A 19,350-nucleotide genomic window follows, 5' to 3' on the forward strand; every position below is an offset into this window, starting at 1 on the left:
ATTGTGACCACACAAATAAAAGGACATAGAAAGAGTATGAAAATGAAAAGGCAAACAATCCGCCTCTATTATTTTGTACACAACAACTAGGAAGGTTGATCTTTCCATCAATAGTACAGTATGGGAAGAATGATAATGCTAGTCAGTCGTTAGTGGGTGTACGGAACCGCAACTGCTAATGTAAATTGACATATGTCTCACTTACCCGCCATGCATGAGTGACCGTTCATTGAAGGAACCTTGACGACGCACTATATCGTAAAATGCACAACTCTACGCAATTGCAGTGATGTTTAGTCTTTGATTATGAGATTGACAATTCGACATGCATACTCAAAATGAGTGAGTGACTGACCAAAAAGAAGTCTTGAAAATGAAAGCAACTTATATGGAACAGATTCACTGAAATATTGAATCTCATTTCAACAACACAATAATATGTAGAGAGAAATTTACACATTATTAAACCAAAACGCCACGCTACTAGTGAAATTGTTTTATAAAAATCATGATCAACAACAACAGGCAACAAAACAAAACCGTCCGGTAAAATAGTGGAGAGAGAGAACAAAAACGCGGGGTTTCTAGAAAAACGCTTACTATTCTTCACTCTCCTCCTTCTGTGGCAAACAAAGCCAGTAGGTCGCAATCAGACAGTGAGAGCAAAGGCCCTGATAACGCTTGGTCTTTCTTTGGCCAAAGATACTGTTGCATTCTCTCTCTCACTAGGTACGAGAAGGAGGGCGAGGCAAGCGGGCCCCTTTCTTTCTTGCTCTCTTTGCTGATTTGCTTGTTGCTAGTCGTAAATTTCCCTTCTTTCTTCTGATTCAGGCTACCCCACGTTCTCTCTCTCTGTGATTCATCGATAACCCCACTTTCTTCCCTCTCTTAGCTTTCCCAGGCTTATTTATTGTACTCATTTACCCACCCACTGTCACCAACCATTTCCCAGTCCCTGATCCCATTTCTCTCTCCCTCCCTCCCTCCCTCTCTCTCTTTCTCCTTTACTCCGTGTCGCTTTGTCTTCTTTCCCAAGTGGCTAGATCTCTGAAATTAAGCGGGGGTTTTCAGATTCGAAGCGAGTTCCAGTTGATTTCGACTGTTGGGTAAGCTCGCTCGTCTTGAATTCGACATGGGTTTTGTGTTTTGGATCAGAATCTGAATTGGGCTTCACTCGCTTTGTTGTTTTGGGTCCGTTTTAGATCTGCACTTTTCGGTTTCCAATTGGGAAATGTTGGCTTTGTTAGTTCTTGAAGAAACCATGGCGTGATTCTTTGTTAAATGCTTGTTGCTAATTGTCTTGGATCAGATTCTGTGCTTTGTCTGGAGCTTCCGCTTTTAATGTTTATTCCATTTCCTACTATTTTAATAAACAAATGTTTGATGCTTTCCTTGTTGTTTGGTTAAGGTTTATGGTACTGTAGTATGTTTCTCTCATTTGTGCCTTCACTTTCAGGATTTAAGCATTCGAGTCGGTGCAGCCATTGCAATATTTGATCCTCACACGAATCTGTGATTGAGGGCACGAGGAGGTCCTCTTCCGGTTCTGGGTTTAGGACTGCATAACATTTGCGGAGTGAAAAATGTTGCATAAGATGGTCTAAAGGCCAGAAAATCATACATTAGGTCGTTTGATAAAAGAAAAAAATGCCCAAGATGATCAGCAAACCGCTGTTGCTGACTTACTTTTACCTGTTCATCTACATTCTGCTTTCGTCCGGTGTTATATTGTACAACAAGGTACTTCCTCCTCGGTACTTCATTTGTATATCTTGCCATTACTGATTTGCATGTTTATATCTATATTGCTGGTTACCGATAGTCTTTATTGGTTAAATTTCCTCCTTGTTTTACTGAAGATTTTCTGGGTGAATTTCCTTGCAGTGGGTTCTGTCTCCAAAATACTTCAATTTTCCATTACCCATCACACTTACAATGATTCATATGGGATTTTCTGGACTAGTAGCATTTCTTCTTGTTCGTGTTTTCAAGGTATGACTGACTCTTTATTTTTGGATGTGCTTTTTGTATGTCCAAATTACTTTTGACATAGGTGTTGATATCTCTGTCAAACCAGTTTAACGTTTTGACTGGTAGTGGATTTTCGTTTAGTTGATAATCGAAGTGATATCATATAATTTCCCTGACATATTAATCCTCGCTATTAACTTTATCTGACTGGAACTCTTCTGTGATTCACATCACTTTGGTTACCTTACGATCCTGGTTGAGTTGATGTCTGCTGTTTGCCTCCATTAGGATTCTCACCTCCTCTGCTTTTCCGGAATTTGCTCTTGTCAGTAGTTAATACATGAATGATTTCGAAACTGATGCTACCCAACTCTGAATGAGAAGGTAGACTGCCAAAAAGATAGTGGGTTAGACTTAGATTAGCCTATAGCGGGAGAAGGCATGTAACTGATGTCCGATATGGCCAGAGTGAAATAGGATTTAACTGGAGCTATAGAAGCCAATTTTGAAATTTTATTGAACTTCAAAATTTATAGTTTGTCATCAATTGTGCAGAGTTAGGGTACACACGGTGTGCTCTAGTTTCTTTTCTTTTTCTTTTTTTTTTTTTTTCTTTTTGGCTGCATCTTATGCAAGTATCAGTTTTCTGTTATGCATGTGTCACTACTCCGTATTTTTGTTTTTGTTGTATTCATTTATTGCTTTTGTTCTCCTTATTTATTCCTCTGTGAATTTGCAGGTTGTAGCTCCTGTCAAAATGACATTTGAAATGTAAGTATGTAGGCTGATTTTAGGCTTCGACTTGTTATTACTTTTTTTGTCCAAATTGTTTTTCTTATTTTTTCCCCTTTATATGGCAGATATGCAACTTGTGTAATTCCAATCAGTGCCTTCTTTGCATCAAGTCTTTGGTAAGCACCGAATTGAAATGTAATTGGGTGTTGTTTTGGCTAATAATGCGACTAATAAGGGCATGGATGTTGTTTTGGCTTAGATGGTTATTGTCATATTTTATGTAAAGGTTACGGTCAAAATTTTCAGATTTGACTGTAACCAGGCTCGTGCCTCTCAACAATGAAAATACTAAAATGCTTTGAGACTTAATGTTACTTGTGCCAATCTGTTCTCTTACAATTTCTCATTTTGTGGTAAACAATGGACTTAAGCTTAGATTCCCTGATGTAGAATGTCCGAACTTCCTTCAAGAATTGGTGTCCCTTGTTGGTTGTGTTGTCCAGATTTGGGCTCAAATGCAATGCCCACATTTAGGAATTGTATGCTTGTCAAGTTTTGCATTGTTGTGAATTGTACTTATCAAGAGTCAAGTTTTTTTGTTATGAACTTTTCTCTTTCTGTCATTACAGGTTTGGAAACACTGCTTACTTGCATATTTCAGTGGCGTTCATCCAAATGCTTAAAGCTCTAAGTACGTGTGCTGATGCAGAGACTCATGATATCTATTTTTACTACAATAATGATGCTTTTAAACGCAAAGAAATGACTGCTTATATCTATCTATATTCAATACTGCAGTGCCAGTGGCTACTTTTATCATGGCTGTATTGTGTGGCACTGACAAACCAAGGTGCGATGTGTTCACAAACATGTTGCTGGTCAGTGTTGGAGTTGTCATTTCCTCATACGGGGAGATTCATTTTAATGTAGTTGGTACAGTGTACCAGGTTACAGGCATCTTTGCAGAAGCTCTTAGACTGGTCTTAACACAAGTCCTTCTACAGAAGAAAGGCTTGACTCTAAATCCGATCACCAGCTTGTACTATATCGCCCCATGCAGGTATTATACTGTCATGCTTGGACTTTTATGCATCATAGGAGTTGGAATTTAGGCAAACACTATTTTTTCCAAGTGCAATATATGAACTCTACTTTTTTCCAATTGCAAAGTATGAATAAGTAGCATATTTGTTCTTTGGCAACCATAACAATCTTGATAGAAAATAGTGACTCATTTCTAGAATTTAGTTCTGATAGTGAATGCCAATTCTCGTAATTTTGAGTTTCTGAATCTGTAACTTATATTATATGGCTGAGATTCATAATTTTGTGGATGAAACATAGTAAGCTGACTATCAGTATAAGAATGATCCATCTGTACCATGGGAAATCTCAATTCCTTCTTTGTACACCCTCATTCTGATGAAGCTCTGCATCTCCTTATTGATGGATGCATGTGATTTAAACACAGTTCTGTACTCAATTGATTTTTTCCATTGATGCTTTTGGAAGTAGAAACAGGAAAATCAAAATTGTGTAAACTATTGACAGGCATGCCATAGCTTCAGCGTCTCACCATTATTGTTTCATTTATTTTTGCAGCTTTGTCTTCCTGTTTGTGCCTTGGTTGTTACTTGAGAAGTCTGCAATAGAATATTCACAGTTTCAGTTCAACTTCTGGATCTTTTTCTCCAATGCTCTTTGTGCTTTGGCGTTGAACTTCTCCATATTCTTAGTGATTGGTAGAACTGGAGCAGTTACCATCCGGGTTGCTGGTGTTCTGAAAGACTGGATATTGATTGCCCTTTCAACTGTTATATTTCCAGAGTCTATTATAACCAGGCTGAACATAATCGGTTATGCCATAGGTAGCTCTCCATATATCTTAACTCGAAAGTTTCAAAGTTACAACTGCGTTTTATACATGTGTAAATGTGAAGTTTTGGCTGACCAGTCAATTTGGCCTGCAGCACTGTGTGGGGTTGTCATGTACAATTACATAAAGGTTAAGGATGTTCGTGCATCTCAGCTACCTTCTGAAAGCATTCCCGAGAGAATTTCGAAGGTTTGCTTTTTCCAGAATTTGATTTCCTGTAAAATGTTTGGAGTCCTTGAACCCCTTATATTTTTTGTAACACGTGTTTTCTGTGCCGGCCAATACAGGATTGGAAGATGGAGAAAAAGTCCTCTGATATTTTTATCCCTGGAGGGACTGTTTCAGCCTCTGATGATGTTGATGAAGAAACACCCTTAACTCAATCAACAAGGTTGTCTCACATTGGACGAACACAGGCCGGCAACTATGCTGCATGATTCACGAACTCAGGTGTAGATTGATTTTTGGAAAAGGAAAGTCCAGAAACGGAGTATGCAGATTCTTTTCAAACTCTAGACGCTTGAATTCTTTCCAGGGAACAGACTTTAACGCGGTGAACCACTGGGGCGGTTCATTGTATTACATTCGGTTTTAGGAAGTGAATGCATGATTTGCCAGTGGAATTTTGTAGATGGTGGGTGAACAAACTCACCATTAATTTGGCAAGAGCCTTGACGAATTACGCATTTCTCCTTGTTATTGTCCAGGTGGTAATGTAGAAACCGAAAGTTTTATCATGCGGTGTCTGTCTGTTCTCTGTATTTTTTCTGTTGCTGGAGTTTTGTGGTGAGAACATGAGCTCTGATTCATGAGTAGTCTCAGATGTTACGAATTGATTCTCAATTACGAGTTATGTTCTTTTGGATAAACTGCTACTTGCTGCGTTGTTGATGAAACTCGAAACTCAGAAACACGCAGGCCCTCCCACATTGTGTGAACCTGTGACAGAAGCATACAACATAGAACCAAAGATTATGCAGAAAGTGGCACAGAATTTGCAAGAAGGCGCCCCGATATTCACTAAAAATTAGAATAAAACAATGTGAATACACATTGGAAGGCAATACATCTGAATCGCGAGTAGATATAGAGCAAACACATCTCTTTATAACTAAAGGAGTGTTGGAAAGATTACAGAAAGAAGAGTGGATGGCCATTCAAACCAAAGCCAAAAAAAGGACTCGCGTGATTTACATAGAGAATCACAAACAATATGCACAACTCGGGGCAAGAATAAGTGAAAGAAATGACCGATCAATGCACAACTATTCCTCTGAGCTTCCTCTGCATCCCCAGAACATGAAACATAGAAACCATGTCGGAAAAATTGAATCCTGAAAAAGAGGAGGAAACTATTCGAACCGTTGCAGAGGACTCATTGACAAAAGCCTCCTTGCAGCAGGCGGCGCCAATCCAGGGATATCCCTTATGTTTTTATTGCTGGGGTTCACAATCTGAAATATAAACAGACATTACAGTTAGGAACAGATGTAGTCATTTCTCAACTTTTAATATTTTTGCCAGGACGATTTGAACACACTTCTGAGAAGGAAAGCATGAATTTTCTCATCCATTACTAACTACTTAAGAGGGAGAGGAAAATAGGTAGCAGGGTTCACAATCCGTCAGAAATAACTTGCCACACTCATCAACAAATTTCCTCCGGAAAAAGTTCCTATAATACAACTCTGCAGATATCTCTGTAACTTAATGTGTGACGTCCCGAGGATTAAAAAAAAAAAGTGAAATGGGTAGCAAATCTACGGCAATAGATAAATGAATCAAACAGCATACCTTCACAACAATAATTGCTATTACACCAATTACAATAAGCAAAAGAAAAAGCATGATGCATTTATCTGTTGCCACCTGAAAATATTGAGAGAAAAAAATAGCATTTGTTAGAAAAATATACAAGTAGAGTATCTAGGGGGGTGAGATCTCAACTGACCTGTCTACCAATCTCCTTTACAAGCTGAGAGGCCTTCTTAATTGAAAACTGAATTGTGTCCAGCTCATTTACAATGCGGCCCATTTGGTCGGTCTGCAAGTTATGGACTCGAATAATGTTAGTCTGAACTCTTGAAATGAGAGATATAGAGACAATAGGTGAACATACTGACTTGGCCCTTTAAGGTAACAGCAGTTTGAGTTCCCACTTCAACTGTTTGCTCAACAACCTATCAACAAACTATCGAGTTAAAATTGCCGGCAAAATAAAATACACAAACTTAAAGTTGAAGGTTTTTCTTTTCTGGGATAGCTGTTCACCTTTTTAGAGCGTTCAATGACCTGATCAGTCTCATCCATTGTTTTCATCCCAGAATTGATTAGTTCTTGATTTGACATAGCTATCAGAAATACATGCCAATTAGAAAGGTGGTCAGACAAATCTTTTCATCAAATCAGGCACAAAACAACCGGACATAGATAGAATGGTCCAAGCAGATTGATCTTTACAAAGTTTGATACACCTTTACTTTTAACTATCATCAAAAGACCGCATGCTGATTAACATAGCACGATTAACGGCTAAAGCTTGAAAGAGATATAGGAAAAAGCTCATTTCTACAAATTCAAACTAAGCTCATAGATATGCAGAATGACAAAACTACCTGAAGCCATTTGAACATTCTCATCAGCAGTGGGTTCACTAACTCCTGCTCCCATATCAAAGAGTTCGACTTTCTTGTTACCAAGGCTATTCATATACCTGCAGTTCAGCTAGAGTATGAAAATCACTTTAAAAAAATCAAAGATATCCAAAGCACGAACAGTGACAGGGTTTAGAATTCAAAGGACCGAAGAGTGACAGGGTTTAGAATTCAAGGACTGTAATATACAATAATTTGTTGTGTTTGTGGGTTAACTTATTTATCCCATGAATATAAGGACTGAAGGCAACATGCTAAACCAATTAGACTCCACAGTATACGAGCAACTAATTGACAATAGCATAGAATGCATACTGGACTTACGTTTTTCTCAATTGCACATATGAATTCAGCTCTTTGATCTGCAAAATGAAGCATGATAATTAGATGGAGTTGTTACACTAGCAGAAACTAATAGACCTTGTGTACCTGGAAAGGTCTAGTGCACTAATAGACCGATCAAAAGTAGTCAGAGTTTGTAAAAATGCAAGTGGTACAGTGTACCTGTGTGCATTTATATGATGGAAAAAGACAAAAGCTCACAACAACTTACCATAGATTGCTTTTCATCATTAAGCTGTTTATTCACGTCAGGAGGATTTCGGCTCTCCTCGTCCTTGATTTCACGATCAAACTCTTTAATTAATCTGAAACAAAGTATTTACAAGATCATACTCTGTGATTTATCTAAAACAAAATACCTCAAGAACTGAAATTCTATTTCCCTTTTTAGCTATTTGTTTCTTTCATATAGCATAACGGCAATCATCGCACACCTGAATTCTTCCAACATCCCCCAAAAAATCACAAATGAAGAGATGCATGGGAGTCCAGGCACAGGATGCGGGGCTAGTATATAAGCATGACTTAAAGTCACTCACATCAAGATCCTAGTTATACTTGAGGAAACTTTTATGGCTCCAACCTAATTTTTCTTTGTTAATGAGTTACTAATTCTTCAAAATTCCAAAGTAACCCAATGAAGTCTTTGAGCAAGAATCGTTAAATTTTGGACATTGCATTGGATGTTGTGGCAACAATTTGTCTGTCTTATTTTCTCTCTTCAAAGAATGTGAAAATTAAGATTGTCCAAGATCCTCAGTTACTAAAATTATCAGACAAAGGTTCAGAGTAAAATCCCATATGTGGCATACCTTTTACATTCCCTCATCTTTCCTGTAAGTTCCTCCAGCTGTTTACTTTGTCTGTTGGAGTCTTTGATCTTATCCAGCTTCTGGAAGCCATTTCTGAAACAAAAAATGAAGTCACTGTAATTATAACGTGATCAATTTAATACGGAAAGTGGAATACATGTATCTAGTGCAACAACCCCAGCACTTCCCCCAACAAATGAAACAAAGAAATAGTCCGCAAAGAGATGAATTGTTCTTTCATTAAGTGACTACATCTTGTAGAAGAAAAATAGACAAACAGTTAACACGTAAGATGGTGCACAACAAGAAGTACCATGTGCAGTTGGTGACACAAACATGAGAGATTAACAAAATGCACTGCACAATCACGATGGTTAGTGATAATAAAGAGTACACTGGGTCCGACGGAGGTAGTGAAGAACTGTGATACAACAATGGCATGTGGTTTCAGCAACCACCAAAATAAGTGGAAGCTAAATGAGACTCTAATAAAGAACAAATACTAAGCAATGGCTACTATTTGACTAATATCTCCCTCATTATCCATCAGTTTCCAGAGAGTGTATCATGGTTGTTGCTTCCCTCGGGTTTCAAGTATGGATGCCAAAAAATAATTTTTTTTGGCATCCATCAAGAGCATGGCCAAAATAATTTTTTTCACTTCAGTATTTGGATCCCTCACATAACCAATGCCAATGCTTTCTGCATCAATGTGCAAAATCGATAGAGCAACTCAAGTCTTGAAACCTGGGAAATTTATTTGTGTTATCCAAAAGACACCCGCTTTAAGTTTCTAAAGAGAAACAATGTTACTCAACACTCCCGAAAACATCGAAAAGAGGTTAAACATCCTCTTCGAATCGCCTTAGCAACTGAATCTACGGTAAATCAATAATGCTCAACTACAGTTTACGGTCATCAATCTAACTAAATTTCGTCAGAATACACAAACGAATTACAAAACAAGCAAATTGATTTTCCCATCCCTCTAATTTCTTTCTTCAAATGTCAAAACATTCTAGGACTCTCAGAAATCATCCAATTCACACAATAAACAATGCTCATAAAATCCAAACACTTGAAGAAATATCAAAGCTCTGAAATTTATTCAGTAACCGACGAAAATCCAAATGCTAACTCGAAAATACAGAGACATACGCGAGGGCTCGAAAATTGTCGTGGATTTCGCCATGGATCTGCTCCAACTGAGGGCTCATCGGTAAGTTGCTGGCCATTGTCGCCAGAGACTAACCCCTCCCAAGTCGAATCCGCAAGAAAACCTAACCCTTCCCCTTTCTACGATTCTGAAACACTCGCCTCCGAACGAGAGTTGCAGGAGGTTCAACGACGAAACCCTAACTGCAATCCTCCACGGTCTTACTCCTTCGGTTAAAAATCGAAACTTTATTTACTCAAAACTAACAAAAAAATTTGAAGGAAAAAAATTGCAGAAAAATGAATTTTAGGGAAGTCGTGACAGGATGGAAAACCGGGCGTGGAAAGAAGAGAGTGAGATGAGAGGAGAGCGCAGTGATTGTTCGTCTAAACAGGAAGGGAAGAGATCATTTCCTCGTTTTTTTTACCAATGCTACCGGATTAAGTGATCTAAATTTTTAAAATTTGATCCAACGACTCAACAATAATTTTTACAGTTGAATCAAATTTTTAGGATCCGAATCACTTGATCTGATAATCTTAATGAAAAAGATGATCTCTTTCATTTTAAATACATGTGTTCTTTATGTTATTTTATTTATTTGTGATTAAGCGAAAAAATTAATTATTATTTTCCCGAGAAGTAAACAGTGTCTTCACCTCTAAAATGAACCGATAATGTGTGAGATGATAATCAAGATTTTTGTTATGAAAATAATTAGAACCGGTGCATATTAATAATTTCTAATAGCTGTGAGTTCTTCCAGGACTAGGCGAAATGGGAGTAGAATATCATGAGAGTACAAAAACCGACTATGCGGCTTACGTTAGCAGAGACAGAAAAGAACATTATGAATTTAAAATAAATAAATAAATGAAAAAAAAAAAAAAAAAAAAAAAAAAAAGAGGCAGGTAAGGAAAAAATTGGAATATTGCGCTGTCAGGGGAGCGTGCTTTGCGCTGGGCCCTCCTTCTCGAAAGATGATTAATTTCGTGAGAATTTTAAGAATCTTTATATTCTAACTGTTTATCGTATATTATGCAGTTAATTTTAAATTAAAAAAATTAAATAATTTTTCATCATCCCGATATACAATTAATGACTAAGAGGTAAGGATTTCTAAAATTCATATAAAGTAAATCCGAATAGAATCCAATTCCCTCCTTCTCCATCAATCAACTGGATTTCGAACGGCAAACGCGCTCAAAATCTTCACCTAGCTAGTGACGTGCCAGGTGGCAACAATTTCATTCCATTTTCTTTGGAGTGGTGCAAAAAGCTTAGGCCTCATTTGTCGCCAAGCAAAAACAATCATTTGCAATGATGGCCTCCACATGTTGAATTTGTTACTTATATAGCGCCCCTCAGCCTTTAAACGTTTTCAGAGCAACTCCGGCCCATATCAACTCCTGGGCTATGGGCATCCAAGTGCCCTTCACCCCCTAAAATATCTACCAGCCTCGAATCGACAGGCCCAACGACTTGATAGAGTGACGTCAGCCACATTAGCCTTCTTTTTTTGTGCCGGGCTCGCGAACTACGCGTGCAACAATCGGTGGGTGAGCCGTCAAGAAATCGGGCGAGGCTCGCGCTGCAGGCGCACCCGGTGCTTTAGAATTGGGGGCTATGTCGGCACCTTTACCGTCGGATTTTCAACCGCTAAATTTCTCAGCCTTTGGATTTCTTACGGTTAAACAAATTTGGATTCGAAAATAACGGCTTGTCCACGCGGCGGAATCTGGTCTGTTAGATATTATGATCAAAGGTCCGAATTTTTCAAGCTTAAAAAAAAAAAGTGAAAATCATATTATTACAGTTGGAATTACGTGTCAAAATTGGGCTTTTGGATTAATCGTACAAGGTAATCCAATGGTCCATATTAATTAGGTTAGATAAAAATTATTAAAAATATAGAAAAGGTCAACAAAAAAAAAATTATAGTTCTATAAATACCTAACATTGCCCTTCCATCGAGATTGGTTAAAAGTACTATCCAAAATTAAAAATAAAATTTTCTTTTATTATTTTATAAAAAAAATATTTTAATTCCAATAGTCTGGGCTATTGAATTTAGGGGATGGAGATGCACTTAGACAGTTACGGTTCACTAAGAGTGGTTGTTGTTCACTTTGGGAGATCGAGTTGCCTATTGCCTAGGGGTTGTTTAGAGGTGAAGTTGCTCTTAGAGTAAAAATGGGAAAAGCAAATTACATAAAGATCCAAAAAATTGTAAAATCTCGTTTGAGGCTAGTAAACAAAGGAAGTTGGCCAAAAATATTCATACGTCAAGTGTTGTGTCTTATTCACCTCGCCATTGTCTTTGAAACGACAGATCATGGGCACAAATAAAAATTTGAAGTCTAAATTCGTAATGTTTGGGCCTTACGCATTGTTAATTGTTCTTCGATCCTCTCAACCTTCTATTCTACATCACATTTTACTCATTCCTTTTGAGTAAATTGAAAATTAAATTACATATCAACCGAGGATTCCTCTAAGAATATGATCTGAACGAACTAATACATTGTAATCCGGAAGTGCACGCAAGGATTTAGGATTATGCAGGTACTATTGTCTTAAACTTAATTATTTCATTAATTAAATACTAATTTGATTCTCAAATCCAAACATTTGACAAACTGATATTGGTGGTTTTGTTGTTACGCAACAAGTGGACGATTGGTCAGTTGATACATCGTGCCTGGTAATAAGTCAGTTTTTAAAGTTGGTGAAGCGATTACGATGGGGTCAGAGAGTTTGAATAAGTTTGCTGGACATAATTTTATTTTATCTACTTTTTCTCTAGATGGATGTTCTACTATTAACGAGTGATAGATTTGAGTTAAGCCGTTGACTAATCATAATAATTAGGTATTGAATTTTACCTTATATATAGTTGGAGAATAACGTCACCTGACTATAGTGTTAGTGTGAGATTTGAGTTAAGACGCACACTACTAGCCATAAGAATAAGATATTAGATTCGCCATTTGTAAAAGTTGAATCTAAGACTCACCACTTACAAGTTGCAGAACAATATCAACATACCATAGTGCTAGTGTTTTATTCTTATTGAGAATATATCTCACATTGATAGGAGGGACTTTGCATGAATTTATAAGTAAGTAAGCCTACTCTCTATATCAATAGGTTTTATGGTGAAATCTTAAGTTTCTTCATGGTATCAGAGCAGGTAGTCATGTGAATCTCAAAAGCTACACGTGCTCTACGTACTAGACTTAAAAATTTGTCAAACATAAAAAAACGTGTAGAAAATAAATCTCTCACTAATAATGAAAGTAAGAACCTTATATGAGCATAATGATTCGTGACGAACTGTCACAATCATAAATAAAAAGTGGTCTATAATTTGGGGACTAGGAAGAATAGGTGATGCCAAAAATCAAAGGTAAGGACTCACGCGGATGTTGTTCTTTGATAAAAGCTATATGAAAATATATTGGGACTACAGTTTTATCTCCACGTAAAACTCTAAGCAGGCACATAACATGATTTGGTATTATAAGTCACACACAATCTTGAACGAAAACATTTATTTTTGTGACAATTATGATTTGAAAACTGAATTTCGCCATTGGTTTTTGAAAACGAAAGCAATTTCAAAGAGAGGAACTCTAGATGCTATCGAAGTAAAGAACCATCATCAAGGGTTACTGTGCGTTATAAATTCTTATCTAAGACTTCCATTTGATAATATCATGTGAATCACTAGAAACATATAGAGTGTATGCTAGCCCGTTTCGCAAGGAAATCGAAGCAGGCTAATATGAGACATATGATTTTCTTTTTAAAGAGATTGTATTCGCAAATTTGATTCCATCCGTAATCTATTTTTTCTCCTACGAGTTCTAGTCTCAATGAGAATGCTAATTCTTATTGTTTATATGTTGTGATATGAATATACCACACCAATCGTTATGTATGGATAATAAGATTCCATTGAAACAAAGCCAATTCAAATAACCTTATTGGAGGGTCGCATTAATTGGTGTGCATCCAATAGGAATTGAGCCTACGAATTCGTCAATTATGAGGACTCTCTCAAAAGTGAGACTATCTCAAAATTTCAATTTTACCTTATAGTTTAACATTAATTCCTAGCCAACATTATAAAATATTGTGTTAAAAACATAATATGATTGAGAGTTCGAGAGACTCTCCTTAACATTTCTCAATTTCAAAATCAATGCAATCTTTGAAATTTGTGTAAAACCAATTTCAATTTCAATTTTCGTTTACCAACCAAAAATTCATCATACCTTCGATTTTTTATTTATTTTTTAATTTTTCTAAACATGCTACATGCTATTTATCACTTGCCCATTCAGTATGACCTCGAATTCACAATTTGACCACCAAGTGAAATTTCACTTACACATGAAACAAAAAATTGAAATAGTTATTAAATGTAAGATATAAACACAAATGTTAACCATAATTAGTTGAGTTGATAAAGATCATTCTCTTTAAGAGACCAAGACCTAGGTTTGAGTTCTGTTGCCAACAATCCCTCTTATGTGAAATCTATAAAAATAAATAAAAAAAATAAAAATAAAAAAAAGGATTGAAGCCCCCTCTATGAATCCTTAAAAAATCCTGTGATACGTTCTAGTCTTGGACTGGAATAACCTCCCTTCCCCTAATTTTTTTCTAATGAAAAGAAAAAAAATACAATCGCAAATCTTTTTCATAAGGACAATTCAATACTTGGCTGAGAATTCTATTTTAAATTTTGAATAACGCCACTTAGTACTACGGTCTAGTAGTATTCCTTTTCACTTGTAAATGAGACATCTTATGTTTGATTCTCACCAAAAATGATTTTGAACCACATTATTGCTAGCCTATTGTGAAGCTAAGCCCACATGCGCCCTCTTAGTGTAGATAATATTGTTTGTTAAAAAAAATTGAATAATGTTGCAGTCATATTTAGAATATGAATGTGATTGTGTAAATCTTAGTATACCCTTTAGTCGTTATTATCCTATTAGAGTTGTAATCCTATTAGGGTAAGGATTTAACATATCCTACTGCTATAAATAAAGACACAATGAGGTGATAAAACACATACCTCACAATTAAATCTTTCTTTTCTCTCTCTCTCTTGCCGCCAACCTCTCTCCCTCTCTAGTCCTAAATACAATTCAATCAAATATGCCTACAATACGTTATCAACACGCTCTTACCAGAAGCTAAGGAACTGAAGGATTGTATGAGGTTTTCTTCTACAAAATTCAAGGGCTTTTATTTGTTTTCTACCAATCAAGTACACTAAAAATAAAATAAGATATTTGAAACGTTCACGAAGCATGAAAACATTCCCCACGATGCATGAACCCCTTATATTTATATTTTCCTTCCCTATATATATAGGGTTTAGGGTGTATATGATTCATATATTTGTCAATATATATATATACACACACACACACGTTTCATGCATTACCAATTATTTTGTATGTGGAATTTGTGAGTCAAAGCATATAAATAAATTAGAAGCAATTTAGGATTTTTCAAACCCTAGAGATGCCAGAAAAAAAAAATTATGGGAATTTGATGCAGCATGGCTACAGTTCGTCGCCGCTCCACCAATAGGCATCACTGCAAAGCACCGCATTAGCTTGCAACCCGGCCTTATGGAACATGCCACCATGACAACGTCGTTGCGACATCTAGACCATGGCAGCATCCATTTGGGCTTTGCTACGCCTACACGGACACGCTAGGCCTTTGGCCTAGTAGCGTTACATGGGCCTGTAGCCCAACCCAACTCCTGAGAAGGCCTGCAACCCTTCTTGGACCTGTCTACATGTCCCCAGCCCAACCTGCCAGCATCTTTATGCTGCTAGGCTTTGTCTCGTGCCACAGGCCTGCCTACAACAAGCCTGTATCGCTTGTTGGGCTTTTCCCAAGCCTCATCCCATTTGCCCGTAGCTTATGCTGCTAGGCTTGACCTGCCCCGACCCAGGCCACATGGCCCAGAGGCTTGCAGCCCTCCCCGAGGCCCAATGGTTTGCAGCCATGTTGGAGGGCCCGTCCTCACATGGCAGCCAGCCCATTTTTGGTTGGGCCGAGTTATTTTTTTTACCTAATGCCAATTTTTGGCATCCCTGCATTATAAATCGTGCCCAAATATTTTTTTTTTGTAGAAGGATATTCTATTGTTAACGAGCGAGAGATTTGGGCTAAGTCACACATTGACCAATCATAATATTTAGGCATTAGATTCACTGTTCATGAGAGTTGAAGTTCATCTTACTTTTAGTTGGAGAATAACGTCACTTGACTATAGTGTTAGTGCGAGATTTGAGCTAAGACACACACTACTAGCCATACGAATATGTTATCAGCTTCACCATTCGTGGAGGTTGAATCTGAGACTTCTCACTTACAAGTTGCAGAACAATATCACTATACTACAGTGTTAGTAATTTACTTTAATTGAGAATGGATCTCACATAGATAGGAGGGACTTTGCATGGATTTATAAATAAGTTGGCCTACTCTTTATACCAATTGGTTTATGGTGGAACCTCAATTTTCTTCAAGGTATTAGAGCAGGTTGTCGTATGAAGTCTAACGGCTGCACGTGCTCTACATGCTAGGCTTAAAAATAAATCTCACATTAATAAGAGTATAGATTTTATACGAGCTTAATGATTCGTGAAAATTTTCACAAGCATAAATAAATAGTTGTATATAATTTAGGGACTATGAAAAATAGGTGATGCCAAAAATCAATGATAAGGACTCACGTGGATCTCGTTCTTTTAATAAAGCTATATGAAAATATATTGGGACTATAGTTTTACCTCCTTGTAAAGAAAACTCTAGGTAGGCACATAACATGATTTGGTATCATAAGTCACACACAATCTTGAACGAAAACAATTTCTTTGTGACAATTATAATTTGAAAAAGAATTCGCCGTTGCTTTATGAAAAACGAAGGCAAACTTCAAAGAGAGGAACTCTAGATGCTGTTGGAGTAAAGAATCGTCAACAAGGGCGTCCTAGTATGTGAGCTTTGAACAATAACTTTTTTTTACTGTCTACAACTATGGATGTTGTTCGTAGACTTGTATCATTTGATGATACCATGTGAATCACTGGAAACATATAAAGTGTATGCTAACCCGATAACGAAAGTTTTGAAAGGGAACCGGAGCATGCTAATATGAGACAAAAGATTTTCTTTCCAAAGAGGTTCTATTCGCAAGTTTGATTCCATCCATGAATCGATTTTCTTCCTCATGAATTCCAGTCTCAATAAGGAAGAAAATAAGGAAGAAAACGAATCTATTTTCTTCCATATGAATTCTAGTCTCATCCATGAATCTATTCGCAAGTTTCATATCACAACATAACGGATCTATTTACATCAATAGTTCATATGTTGTGATATGAATATACAACACCAATTCGTTATGTATGGATGATGATACACCATTAATACATAGCCAATTCTAATAGCCTTATTGGAGGATTATGGGGACTCTCTCAAGTGAGACTTTTCAAAAGCAAATTTCAGTTTTACATCATAGTTTAACGTCAATTTTTAGCCAACATTATAAAACATTGTGCTAAAAACATAAAGTAACGGAGAGTCCCATTTTTGAAAGAGTATCCTTAACGGTTATCAATTTCAAAATCAATGCAATCTTTGAAAATCTGTCTAATCCCAATTTCAATTTTCATTTTCGTTTACCAACCAAAAATTCATCATACCATTGATTTTTTTCTTTTCAAAACATGCTACATGCTATTTATCACATGCCCATTCATTATGACCTCGAATTCACAATTTGATCACCAAGTGAGATTTCATCTAAAAGTCCCACATAAAACGAAAAATGGAAATAGTTATCAAATGTAAGATATAAACACAAATTTAACATTAATAATATAATCAACGAATTTAACGATGATTAGTTGAGTTGGTAAAGATCATTATCTTCAATAGACCAAGATTAGGTTCAAGTCCCGCTGCCCACAATTTCTCTTGGTGTGCAATCTATTAAAAAAAAGAAGAGACTAAGGCCCCCTCTATAAATCCTTAAAAAATATTGTGATACGCTATGGTCTTAGAATGGAATAACTTTCGCTTCCCCTAAGTTTTTTCTAATGAAAAGAAAAAGAAAAAAAAATACAATTGCGAATATTATTTATAAGGACAATTCAATACTTGGCTGAGAATTCTATTTCAAAATTGAATAACGGCACTTAGTATGATAATTTTATGGTATTTCTCTTCACTTGTAAGTGAGAGAGGTCTTAGGTTCCATTCTCGCCAAAAGTAAATTTGAACCACATTATTGCTAATCCGTTATGAAACTAAGCTTACCCCATTTCTCTTAATGTAGATAATATCATTCGTTCAAATTTTTTTTTGACAAACTCTTCCTTTCAACTTGTTAATTTTTGGTAAACATACCCTTTTTCGGACTTTTAATCTTGCAAACAATCAATCCCAACTAAACAATTTAAGCACGAATAACGACAAAGACTGCCAACAAGAGGACATTAAATCTAGAAGATCGAAAATATTCTGATATGAAGTTGAACATTCTTCCCAACATACCAACCAACTGCGAAGATTATTTTATTCATGAAAAAATAAAGAGAAGAAAAATACCAAAACGACTACAATTGAATGTTACATTTGGACTAACTTCCCCTTCCAACTTGTTTGTGAAACTTTCACTCTTTACTTTTGGTACACGTAATGGGACTGGACCACTGGGACCACTTTACCCCCATCCAGACCCACTCACCAACGGCTCTCTACTTTTTCCACCCAGGTACATTCAGCAGCCCCATTGAATTCTCGCGCACCCAAACGGTGAAAAAAATGGAAACTTCACATCGCTACGAAAATATGATCACATGATAATTTATTTAATTTCAATTACACACGTGAAATTTCACGTCATAAGAACAATTAACATGAATATGGTCACGTGATAATAGTATTTATTTTAAATTATGCAGGTGAAAATTTCTCTAACATTTTGTAAAGTATTAACACGTCAATTATATAGTTGATTCTTTTTGTAGAAGGAATACGATAGCTTTAAGCATTTCACTAATACTTAATCGAACTATAGCGTTTTAGAGAAAGACAACGAAAGACAACGTGTATAACATCAAGAAATTCCTTGAACCAAACTATAGAAGAAACAATAGATCGACTCAACTTGTAAGTGACATAATGCTTTATTAGTTAGAAATTTTCTCTTTAACTTTTCGAGTTTAAACTTTAATTTAAAACAGTAATATCATTTATAAATAATTAGACTGAGCTGAACAAGACGATATGCAGCACCATCACAGAGTCATAGACAAGCAATATGCTCTGCAAACTTGCACAGGCTATCAATTTCCTGTCATTATTTTTTTATTATAATAATATAAAATAATTTCTTCATAGTTGCTACGAGTAATGTTACATCGATTATCTATTTATTTCATCATTTATATTATCTATTTGATAAGATAAAATTCCTTTAATAAGAATAAGATCTATGAATACACGTGAATTTTATTTCTATTAAAAATGTAATGCGAATGATGATACAAACTGAGATAAAATCCATATTTTTGAAGTTGATACGCATACTTCACTTTTTAGTCGGATTCTTGATGCCCATAAACTAGCTTGCAAAGTAGATAAGGCTGGAGCCACGTGTCGAAAATCCACCACGCCGGTCCAAATTGCAGCACGTGCTACCCGTACAGCGACACCTGCACCCATAGATACCATGAAAACCAGTGAGATACCAAC

The 19,350-nt window shown here is 36.4% G+C and overlaps 2 protein-coding genes across 4 annotated transcripts; one reads left to right on the forward strand and one right to left on the reverse strand.

Annotated features, from left to right (window-relative positions):
• The first annotated feature begins 577 nt into the window (after nt 1–577).
• On the forward strand, nt 578–5,451 carry LOC137737255 (Nucleotide-sugar transporter family protein). The gene is made up of 10 exons (XM_068476687.2): nt 578–1,106; nt 1,457–1,740; nt 1,885–1,992; nt 2,711–2,742; nt 2,832–2,882; nt 3,336–3,397; nt 3,505–3,766; nt 4,309–4,574; nt 4,677–4,771; nt 4,870–5,451. Exons 2-10 carry the CDS (start codon nt 1,648–1,650, stop codon nt 5,017–5,019), a joined length of 1,119 nt encoding a protein of 372 aa, XP_068332788.1. The 5' UTR covers nt 578–1,106; nt 1,457–1,647; the 3' UTR covers nt 5,020–5,451.
• A 125-nt stretch (nt 5,452–5,576) lies between these two features.
• Nucleotides 5,577–10,255, reverse strand: NPSN13 (Putative plant snare 13). 3 transcript variants are annotated; one of them, XM_068476688.2, is made up of 10 exons: nt 9,549–10,255; nt 8,391–8,483; nt 7,790–7,883; nt 7,561–7,598; nt 7,198–7,295; nt 6,854–6,933; nt 6,706–6,762; nt 6,534–6,626; nt 6,377–6,451; nt 5,577–6,036 (listed from the first exon to the last, which is right to left on the reverse strand). In XM_068476688.2, the coding sequence occupies exons 1-10, from the start codon at nt 9,623–9,625 to the stop codon at nt 5,935–5,937; spliced, it is 807 nt and encodes a 268-aa protein (XP_068332789.2). In that variant the 5' UTR covers nt 9,626–10,255; the 3' UTR covers nt 5,577–5,934. The 3 variants fall into 3 exon arrangements, with proteins under 3 accessions (XP_068332789.2, XP_068332790.2, XP_088538854.1); XM_088682728.1 differs by lacking the exon at nt 5,577–6,036 and adding an exon at nt 6,072–6,204 and having other exon boundaries at nt 9,549–9,901; XM_068476689.2 differs by lacking the exon at nt 6,377–6,451 and having other exon boundaries at nt 9,549–9,970.
• Between the last annotated feature and the right edge of the window lie 9,095 nt (nt 10,256–19,350).

This window comes from Pyrus communis, chromosome 13 (assembly GCF_041283825.1).
Source record: "Pyrus communis isolate YQ-2024b chromosome 13, ASM4128382v1, whole genome shotgun sequence".
Lineage (NCBI taxonomy): Eukaryota > Viridiplantae > Streptophyta > Magnoliopsida > Rosales > Rosaceae > Pyrus > Pyrus communis.

What these genes read in the sequence shown, in the direction of transcription:
- NPSN13 (XM_068476688.2), bottom strand. Translation starts at nt 9,625, where the DNA reads ATGGCCAGCAACTTACCGATGAGCCCTCAGTTGGAGCAGATCCATGGC. An exon ending in TAAAGGAGATTGGTAGACAG is followed by an intron (nt 6,452 to 6,533) that starts GTCAGTTGAGAT and finishes CAATATTTTCAG; the next exon opens with GTGGCAACAGATAAATGCAT. An exon ending in TAGCAATTATTGTTGTGAAG is followed by an intron (nt 6,037 to 6,376) that starts GTATGCTGTTTG and finishes TTTATATTTCAG; the next exon opens with ATTGTGAACCCCAGCAATAA.
- LOC137737255 (XM_068476687.2), top strand. Translation starts at nt 1,648, where the DNA reads ATGCCCAAGATGATCAGCAAACCGCTGTTGCTGACTTACTTTTACCTG. An exon ending in TTCTTGTTCGTGTTTTCAAG is followed by an intron (nt 1,993 to 2,710) that starts GTATGACTGACT and finishes GTGAATTTGCAG; the next exon opens with GTTGTAGCTCCTGTCAAAAT. An exon ending in GTCAAAATGACATTTGAAAT is followed by an intron (nt 2,743 to 2,831) that starts GTAAGTATGTAG and finishes TTTATATGGCAG; the next exon opens with ATATGCAACTTGTGTAATTC.